The following is a 10,863-nucleotide window of genomic DNA, read 5'->3' on the forward strand; positions in this document are numbered from 1 at the left end:
CAGACTGTGCCCTTCCCTTTCTGACATTAAACACAGACTGCGCCCTTCCCTCTCTGACATTAAACACAGACTGTGCTCTTCCCTCTGACATTAAACACAGACTGTGCTCTTCCCTCTGACATTAAACACAGACTGTGCCCTTCCCTCTCTGACATTAAACACAGACTGTGCTCTTCCCTTTGTGACATTAAACACAGACTGTACCCTTCCCTCTGACATTAAACACAGACTGTGCCCTTCCCTTTCTGACATTAAACACAGACTGTGCTCTTCCCTCTCTGACATTAAACACAGACTGTGTCCTTCCCTCTCTGACATTAAACACAGACTGTGCCCTTCCCTTTCTGACATTAAACACAGACTGTGCCCTTCCCTTTCTGACATTAAACACAGACTGTGCCCTTCCCTCTCTGACATTAAACACAGACTGTGCTCTTCCCTTTCTGACATTAAACACAGACTCTGCCCTTCCCTTTCTGACATTAAACACAGACTGTGTCCTTCCCTCTCTGACATTAAACACAGACTGTGCCCTTCCCTCTCTGACATTAAACACAGACTGTGCCCTTCCCTTTCTGACATTAAACACAGACTGTGCCCTTCCCTCTCTGACATTAAACACAGACTGTGCCCTTCCCTCTCTGACATTAAACACAGACTGTGCCCTTCCCTTTGTGACATTAAACACAGACTGTGTCCTTCCCTCTCTGACATTAAACACAGACTGTGCTCTTCCCTCTGACATTAAACACAGACTGTGCTCTTCCCTCTGACATTAAACACAGACTGTGCCCTTCCCTCTCTGACATTAAACACAGACTGTGCCCTTCCCTTTGTGACATTAAACACAGACTGTGCCCTTCCCTTTCTGACATTAAACACAGACTGTGCTCTTCCCTCTGACATTAAACACAGACTGTGCTCTTCCCTTTGTGACATTAAACACAGACTGTGCCCTTCCCTCTCTGACATTAAACACAGACTGTGCCCTTCCCTTTCTGACATTAAACACAGACTGTGCCCTTCCCTCTCTGACATTAAACACAGACTGTGTCCTTCCCTTTCTGACATTAAACACAGACTGTGCCCTTCCCTCTGTGACATTAAACACAGACTGTGCCCTTCCCTCTCTGACATTAAACACAGACTGTGCCCTTCCCTCTGTGACATTAAACACAGACTGTGCCCTTCCCTCTCTGACATTAAACACAGACTGTGCCCTTCCCTTTGTGACATTAAACACAGACTGTGCCCTTCCCTTTCTGACATTAAACACAGACTGTGCCCTTCCCTTTCTGACATTAAACACAGACTGTGCCCTTCCCTTTTCAGACGTCCCACCAGGAGTTCAGCAGCCTGAAGCAGTCCAACACGGAGGCGAACGCCAGAGAGGAGGTGCTGAAGAAGCTGGCCGCCGCCCACGATAGCTACGTAGAGATCAGCAACAATCTGCACGAAGGCACCAAGGTATCTTTTTTATTTATTTTTAGATCTTTTTGGGGACTTTTTGCCTTTATTGATAGATTTCGAAGTAGTTAGACAGGAAAGGGGGAGAGAGGACACGCAGCAAAGGTTGTTGGGATCGGGACTCGAACCTGCGACATGCTGTCAGGCTGGATTACCAGCCTTGGTGCTCAGCCGGCCCAGGCCAGCACCAAGGTTTCTTAACACATTGGTTCCCAACCTTTTTACACTGAAGTACCACCTCAGAAGATATTTGGCTCTCCAAGTACAGCAGGGAACCAGATGATTTTGGTCGGTGTCACAAGGGTCATCAGAAATCAATGTCTCCAGAATAATTGTTTTCGCCATGGGTTGCCCTTTGTGGTCACTCTTGACTTGCTATGTATTCATTTATTTGTTCTTTGTTCTTTTTACCCCCCCCCCCCCCAGTTCTACAATGGCTTAACAGAGATACTGCTCAAGTTCCAAAATAAGTGCAGTGACATCGTCTTCGCTCGCAAGACAGAAAGGGATGAACTGCTCAAGTACGTAATCCATTAGAACACTCTGTGTGTTTGTATGTGTGTACCAGCTCCAAAAGGTTGAACAGCTGTTTGATGTTGTGTTGCTGTCCACCAGGGAGCTGCAGCAGAGCATCGCACGGGAGCCCAGCGCCCCGTCCATCAACGTTCCCGCCTACCAGAGCAACATGGCCGCTGCCCCCGGACCCACCCCCGCACCCAGGACAGTCTTTGTAAGGAGCCCGTCCACGTCGGAAGAAACTACACATTTCAAGCAAAACTAACATACTGCAGACAAGCTACCTCATTAAATGGACAACTTTAGGTTTTTTCAACCAAGGTTCATGCTTTAGGTTGTTATTAGAGAAAGTAAAAGATGAGTAAATTACTGTAAATCTTTGTTTCATTTGCTGATTTCTTTCATTTTGGGCTGTTTTTGACGCGGGGGCATTCGAGCATGGGGCTAAATATGTATTTGTTTACTAAATTTGACAGCGATTTTATTATTTACTATAGTCCTACTAGACCCCAAGAAATTACATCTGGCCACGAAAGATCACAGGATCTACTGAAGGTGAAGGTAGCCTACTGGGGGGAAGCCACACTGTGTGTCATAGGATCTACTGAATGTGAAGGTAGCCTACTGGGGGAAGCCACACTGTGTCATAGGATCTACTGAATGTGAAGGTAGCTTACTGGGGGGAAGCCACACTGTGTGTCATAGGCTCAATATGTCAGTTTGACACATCCAGTAGATCCTGTGATCTATTGTGGCCACTGGCCAGATGTAATTTCTCTGGGAAACCACTTGAACCCCAGCGTCCATATTATTCTGGGGAAGACATTAGCCAAATAATAGCAGATTTACAAGCTCTTGGTTGGTCAGTTATTTTAAGTAAACCGTTTTGGTGTAGCCAGAAAAAATGTGTCCAAGTAGAGTTTAAACTAAAGGGATAGTTCACCTCCAAAAGCCTTTTTTCCTGTCGATTACTCACGCCATGGAGCCTTGAATTAGAAGATATTTGTTTGTTTTTGTGGCATTCCTAAGCCAATAATTTGATGACACGTGTGTGTGTTTCTCAGGCCCAGCAGCAGCCCCTGTCCAAACCCCAGCCTCCTGCCAGACCACCTCCACCCAGCATCACCCCGCAGGCTGCCTCCGCGGCGCCCGGCGGCAACCCTCCGCCCAACGCCCCTCCCACGGGCGCCCCCATGGCCCCGATGACCCAGGCGCAGGGACCGCCGTATCCCACCTACCAGGGATATGCCCCGTAAGTTGTCCCGTCACACACACACGCCCCGGTCCATTTCCTGGAGCCGGGTGGGACTCATTTTAGGATTACGTAACTACAGTGCTCCTTATTGGTTTTACCAGATGTACAGAAGCCACATTTTCATTCCGTCGGTTTATCAGGTTTGACTGGAAGGTCATATAGGTAAGAAGTCATGCAGGTTATTTCAGGCTTGGTTTATTTAAGCTCTCTCACTCAAGAATGGCCTAGGATGGTGACAAGTCTAAGTTGTTGAACGGAAGTGATATGGATACATTTCCAAATATGATCAAAGTCTTCGGACTAAGGCACCCATGGACTTGCACACCATGGCACACACCTTTGAGAACCACTGCTCTAAGCTAGTACCAGTAGAAATGGTCTAGTACCAGTAGAAAAGGTCCAGTACCAGTAGAAATGGTGTGCGTCGTCATATTGTAACGATACGGTCATTATTACAGCTGGTGGATTAGATGGACGTCTTGGTGGTGGAGGAATTGAGGAGAGAGAGAAGGAGAAGTTGTCCCTGTATCCCCGTGTCCCCTGTCCCCTAGGGTAGGTACCCTCACACTGTGTCCCCTGTCCCCTAGGGTAGGTACCCTCACAAAAAGCATGCAGTAATCCTGGTCTCTATACTGCCTCCCCCTGGCCAGCCTGATGGAGGGGAAACAAACTGGTTGGAATATGGTGTTCCTCCCACGCATACCGGGAGTTTCCCCGGTATCCCTCTGTCAGGTGAAAAGAAGCGGCCTGCTCACTCCTCATGCATTGAAGGATGCATGAGCTCAGTTCGGGGCTCTCCCCAGGTTGGCAGAGGGAGAGTAGCGCCCAGGATTACAGCTTAGACGATTGACACCGGGTGAAAAACGGGTTACAAAATCATGGGATGAAAATTAAAAAGAAGGAAGGAAGGATGTAGGCTTTTGGAGAGACAGATGAAGGAGAAGACGGTGCATTGATGGGCAGCTGATCAAGACCCACACAAATAAAGGAAGAATGGATCCAGAAGCAGAACAGGAGTGGAGTTATCGAGACGCAGGTATTAATATCTGAGAAGACAGCCAAGAAAAGGGCAGTGTAGAGCGGTGTTGGGAATCCCTGATCTACAAATAAGTGATCCTCTCCTCTTCCAGAGGCGTACGGGTCCACCACCCTTACCCCGGGTGGTCCCAGCCAGTGAGTACCGCTGACGTAAGGTATGGCCTTTGGAAAGCTGGTGTGTTTCCCTACGTGTGAGGGAATATAACTAGTGTCATCCCAATCTGATGGGATGGTGATGAACCTTATCTATTATTAACCTTTATTACAAAGCATGTGGTCATTATCATAATAGTCTCGAGTAGCCACTAGCCAGACAACTATTCTGAATGCTATGTAGGGGGTCTGGAACTATACCTCACGAAAGCCCAGAAAGGAAGGCGTCATCTGTTTGCCATTTCCGTTCACGAAAATGTATTTAAAGAAATCTTTGAAACATTCTTTAATTCCCATGATAATTCCCTGATAAGCATCAAGCTATATATGTCGACAAATACTAATTCGGCGATTTAAGTTGATTTACAGGGGAGGGGGTGAGACATCCACTTTGCCCCTTGATCGTTTTCAGCGGGGTCATCCCTATGTCCCCAGAGTTTTATGTTCCCCACTTACTGTACATAGGCGCTTACCAAAGGGGGTTAGTGTTGTAAGCAGGGAACATAGAACACAGGGAACATAGATACGCTTCTTTTGCACAGACTGTGTGACGAAAGCATTTAAACGTTGTGTGAGGCTGAGGCACCAGCCTGGCTCAAGAGAGACTATTATCATAATAACTGACTGGCACGCAACCCAAGGTTGTTGCAAATCCAGCTTTAAAGAAGACCTGTTGGGTTTGAAACTGTGCTTTATGGTGAAATACTGTCTGCATCGTGGCGTCCAGTCGTACAGCCTCTACTTTGCTCCATGGTCAGCACCTCTGCCTTTCCTGCCTGTTTGCAAACGCAGCCCAGAAGATATTGTTCAGTAGATCACTGTTTGTCACGGACCTATAACATAGGTGACAATTAAATTCATGGCATACGGTGCGGGGTTAAAAATTGCAATACAACTCACAGTATGCATGGTTAATTGCATCCTGTTGTGGAGGTGTGCACTGTACTGCGTTCAGTCCGTCTAGCTGAGCCCATGTGGCATCCACCCTAACCATTCGCCTGTCGGGTCTCCCCCAAATATATTTCCTATTTGACTTGCTCTTTGTCGTGTGTGTGTGTGTGTGTGTTCGTGCGTGCGTGTCTACAGGTACTACCAGATGCCCATGGGCTACAACCCCTATGCTGCCTACGGCCAGTACAACCAGATGCAACCCATGGGCTACAACCCCTACCAGGCAGCGCCAGGACAACAGGGCTACCCCGGAGCGCCCCCCACCGGACAGCCCTACCCCGGCTACCCCCAGCAGCCCCCCCAGCAACAGCCCTACTACCCGCAGCAGTAACCTGCTCTCTTTCTCACTCACCCCCCCCCGTTCGTGTTTTCTCCCCCGCCGCCGCAACTCCGGCAGGGGACGACGTAAAATACGCCCCAGCAATAACCGCCACTACTCCCATCAACACCCCCTGCACCTCTTCTCATCTTCTTCTGACCCTCTCTCGTCCTCTCTCTCTCTCTCTCGCACTAACAAGCAGCCAAATTGAGGACTGTGGCGGCACGACTTTGTGCTCAGTCTTAACACCCCCTCCCCACCCCCCAATTCCCCTTCTTTATTCTGTTGACCTAACACATACGTACAGCGGTGTGTTCTGTTGACCTAACACATACGTACAGCGGTGTGTTCTGTTGACCTAACACATACGTACAGCAGTGTGTTCTGTTGACCTAACACATACGTACAGCGGTGTGTTCTGTTGACCTAACACATACGTACAGCGGTGTGTTCTGTTGACCTAACACATACGTACAGCGGTGTGTTCTGTTGACCTAACACATACGTACAGCGGTGTGTTCTGTTGACCTAACACATACGTACAGCGGTGTGTTCTGTTGACCTAACACATACGTACAGCGGTGTGTTCTGTTGACCTAACACATACGTACAGCGGTGTGTTCTGTTGACCTAACACATACGTACAGCGGTGTGTTCTGTTGACCTAACACATACGTACAGCGGTGTGTTCTGTTGACCTAACACATACGTACAGCGGTGTGTTCTGTTGACCTAACACATACGTACAGCGGTGTGTTCTGTTGACCTAACACATACGTACAGCGGTGTGTTCTGTTGACCTAACACATACGTACAGCGGTGTGTTCTGTTGACCTAACACATACGTACAGCGGTGTGTTCTGTTGACCTAACACATACGTACAGCGGTGTGTTCTGTTGACCTAACACATACGTACAGCGGTGCCGTGTGCCTGAAATGGCAGAGCTACAAGTCCTACTCGCTAGTAGACCCGCTAATAATTGGGCAAAGCGATGTCGTCTTACGACAAAGTATAAATCGTGCTTCTTAAGCCGGCCGACATCATCTTCTCTTCATCTCCTCTCCTCCTCCCTGGTCTTATTGCACTCCATGCACTAACCCTGTTTACCGGTAGATTGTTTTATTATTAATGTACTTCTGTTGTTTTCTAAAGATTTTTGTTTAAATTCTTACGGTTTAAATAAATAAATAAAATCCTGAACTTCATTTTAAGTCCGGTCTGCTGATGACCGATGTCCTTTTTTCCCCGGGCTGGATGGCTGTACAGCACTAGAGGACTCTGGGATAGCCCATCCCGGGGCGGGTGAAGGGGTGCACGTGTTTTTTGTTTGTTCCTTTCTCTCTTCGGGGCAGATTTTCTTTCTTCCTGATCTTGGGGAGTGCACGCCACTGATTGGCCGTCATCAGCGTGACCATAAAGACCCCCCCCCATGCATCCCTTCCCCCGCCGTCAGCTATATTCCTATTTTTGTAATGGTCATACATCACTGATGTACAAACCTGTAGAAACCAAGCAGCCTGTGGGTTTATAGGTTTTCTAAACGTATATGATGACTGTTGAGAGAAGAAATCTCTCTCTCTCCATCTCACTCTGGCTCTCTCTCTTTCTCTACTTTCTCTCTCTCTCTCACCCAGGGGACGTTGGTATATTAATGTTTTACAATCAGAGGCTGTACACGGCTGTAGAAGTTGGGATAATTGGTTCTATAAGTAAATATATACATATTCTATATATATATAAATAAAGACTGTTTATGTGGTTACACCCTAACCAAGACACTTCTCGTTTGATGCACTCTTAAAAGCCCCGATTCGTGGCTCGTCGCACAGGCGGTATTGCGCGACAAAAAACTGCAGACCTGCAAGCTCATAACGTGCCGTGGATGCGACACGCCGTGACCTTGTAGGTCTGACCGTTTTTGCCGTGCGACGTCGGTTGTGTGACGGAACGTAAATCTAGGCTTCATGCTCTTTGTGTTTATTTGGAAATTTGTTATTTTTGTTTTTCTTCTAATGTGATTAAAAAACATCTCTGTATATGGGCAGCATGCTTTACGTGTTCTACTGTGTTTTTGACTCCCGTCTTTGTTCGAGACTTCTTGTGTCCAGTTTGGGGCAGAGGCACCTGGAGGAGGAGAGGGAGGAGTAGGATGAAGGCTCTACGAGTCTACGTCCTCCCGGTGGGGGCTCCTCACTGGCAGGTGAGCCAGTAAGATGCAACAGTATGTCCTCCCAGTGGGGGCTCCTCACTGGCAGGTGAGCCAGTAAGATGCAACAGTATGTCCTCCCGGTGGGGGCTCCTCACTGGCAGGTGAGCCAGTAAGATGCAACAGTATGTCCTCCCGGTGGGGGCTCCTCACTGGCAGGTGAGCCAGTAAGATGCAACAGCAGTGACAACATGTCTGTTTATACGGATCTCCGGTATCTGTCCAAGACATTAACCAATTTAGGCCTGAACTCAAAATAAAAAAAATCTTCTAAATCCTCCAGTTTTCTGAAATTTTCATAACTTTAAAAAAAATAGCAGACCTACAAGCTATGAGCTTGTACATCTGCTATTTTTTTTTTTTTCTTTTTTAAGATATTTTTTTGCGGCTTAAGCCTTTTATTGATTTTTGAAGGGACAGACAGTAGGCTGACAGGAAACGGGAGAGAGTTGGGGGGATGACATGCAGTAAAGGCCGTGTCGGGTCCGGGAGTCGAACCCGCGGCACACTGCGACTGGATTACCAGTCCGGTGCCCAGACCGTTACGCTACGGCCTGGGCCCATCTGCTATTTTTCAATAGCTAAATTATAACATAATGTTTAAAACACCAAAAGGGGTTCCTTCCCAAAATGGGCTTAAACCCCAGGGGGAAAATCCGCAGTTGGAACCGGAGACCAATTGGGTCTCCATTGACCCGCTGAGCGCTGCTCAGAGGTGGACAGCCCCATTGCCCCCACCGGCGGGGGCAATGGGACTCAAGAGGTTTTAATATATACAACAATAATAGGCTGAGACGGGCGGTGTAGACATGTCGGAGGTACAGAAACTAAGGGGCGGGGGGGACTTTGCACATTCGGCACAGTGACTCGCTCGCTTTGTCCTGCTCGGTGGTGCCTCTCTCGGCTAAAGTTCGCTTTAAAACAAGTGCTCCCTAGTCTCGAGTAGCCAGACAACTATTCTACATTCTCCGAATGCTATATAGAGTGGAACTACACCTCCCAGAATCTGAGCTGCCATTTCCGTTCACGGAAATATAATATACATTTTATTTATATTATAAAATATAAATTTATTTTTTAATTTCCATTTCTGCTAAGAAGCAAGCTATATGCTTAGATGATTTCGATTTATATTGGAATACATTTGTGCGCCTTTAAAGGACCTATAACATAAAATTCAACTTTTTCAATTTCTTTTGTGTTTCTGGGGCTCCCATGTGTGTTTTCTATCCCCACAAATAACCAATTTTGAACAATCAGGCTTTCATGTCATATGGGTGTTTTAATGGAAATTGCTCTCAGGAACAGCTCGACTGATTTTGGCCTCATCGTGATGTCATCAATGTCACCCTACTCATATAATTCCTCCTCTTCAGTCTTCAGTTCCAAATTTGCATTTCCACTTGTTTACAATGTCCACCATTGTTGATTTTCCAAGCTGGCATGGAATGGAAACAAGCCTGGTTTTATCTAGCATCAGTATTATAATGACTCAAATATTAAATAATCTGCATATCAGCACCCCCACCACCTCAGGACATTGTGGTACTGCAGCTAAAACTGCTTTCAAAGTCCAGAAAGAAATGACAAGGCCTGGTTATATCAGAGTGGTGATTGAGGCTCAAACCATTAGAAATAACTTTGAGGGACATAGACAATATGATTATTAAATATTAAAAGCAGTTTTAAAATGCATGTTATTTGCCCTTTAAAGACTAAACAGAAGTGGGGAGGAGGCTTCACTTCTGCTTTATATTTTACTCACGATCAGAGATTCCGTTCTCCACTGTATGATGGAAGCATATATCCATATATGGATATATGTCAGAACCTGTTCTGACATTCCTTGTATTGATCCTTGCCCATCCATCCTTCCTCTTCGATGTCTCCCTTTTGACTGTTAATACCTGTCCATTCTAGACGGAGCCGCCCCAAAGTTATTAGCCCCCCATGCCAAAGCGCCAGCACTTACTGGTTTAGCAATCTGTGTTTTAATAATTATGAAAATAAACTAACAAAGTCTTTAAGACGTCCATGCATGTATTCCACACCAGAACCAGTCTGGCAGCCTTATTTTAAGCAACATGTAATTTTTTTAAGCAAAAACATTAGACTCAGATGACCATAATACTGAGCAGTAATGTAAATGACATAAAACCAGTGGAGCAAACAACGGGTAAAAAAAAAGCAACTTGTGTCCATTTACACTGGTGGCAAATGGCCACAAGGTGGCAGTATTGTAGCTTACGCACTGCTACAGTAGAGTCATGAGTTTACCTGAGTTAGTAGTTGTAAGGGGTCATCATTGTGTCTGTGGCAAAGACTTGGTCTTGTCTGGAACATTTTAGATTTTCTTATTTACACACCATTATATTATGTTCTTATTTGACCCAATTACTGAATGTCAGTCTCCAGGTTGTCTTCAGAATGTAGTTTGTACAGTATGACACGGATTAGCTACTGTACGATGCTATGGCATATTAGGAGTCCAACGAGTACTAGTGGTTCTCAATGTGTTATTTGCAAGGACCCCCTAACTCTTAGAGTGTACAAATGGAACCAAATGGACCCATAAGGGTCCATGTGGTTCCATTAGTACACACTCAGAGTCATGGACCCGTTATGGGCATTCGGGGTTAGCTCTTAAAGCGTTTCTGGTAATAATTGTCCACTCCTTTTTAATCTATGTGGCAAAAATGTCCACCATAAGCCAGCATGGCGATGCCCCCTGTGTGTAAGACCTAAATGACATCATGATTCTGTTATGGTGAGGTCACCATCTCATACAACCCCCCCCCCCCCATCCCACCCTTTCCTTTCCCACGCAGGTCATTTGTCACAACGGACAGGATCTCATCCCCAGTCCCCAGATAGGCCTATTTGTTCAGTGTCAGGAGACACTAATTATCTCATATCTATTCCTCCTGAGTGTGTGTGTGTGTGTGCGTGCGTGAGT

General features: G+C 46.4%; 1 protein-coding gene across 4 annotated transcripts in view; it reads left to right on the forward strand.

Moving 5' to 3' along the window:
- The window catches only part of pdcd6ip (programmed cell death 6 interacting protein), a 30,019-nt gene extending 23,894 nt beyond the window's left edge, over positions 1-6,125 (forward strand). Inside the window, exons 14-19 of one of the 4 annotated variants that reach the window (XM_083775758.1) lie at positions 1,333-1,467; positions 1,894-1,988; positions 2,083-2,197; positions 3,048-3,235; positions 4,369-4,431; positions 5,516-6,125. In XM_083775758.1, coding sequence (XP_083631884.1) covers positions 1,333-1,467; positions 1,894-1,988; positions 2,083-2,197; positions 3,048-3,235; positions 4,369-4,431; positions 5,516-5,711 — 792 coding nt within the window. In that variant the 3' untranslated portion in view covers positions 5,712-6,125. The remainder of the gene's footprint in view (positions 1-1,332; positions 1,468-1,893; positions 1,989-2,082; positions 2,198-3,047; positions 3,236-4,368; positions 4,432-5,515) is intronic. The other 3 variants (XM_083775759.1, XM_083775760.1, XM_083775761.1) reach the window with 3 other exon arrangements.
- Positions 6,126-10,863: the final 4,738 nt, after the last annotated feature.

Source organism: Protomyctophum parallelum (genome assembly GCF_964188405.1).
Source record: "Protomyctophum parallelum genome assembly, chromosome: 1".
Lineage (NCBI taxonomy): Eukaryota > Metazoa > Chordata > Actinopteri > Myctophiformes > Myctophidae > Protomyctophum > Protomyctophum parallelum.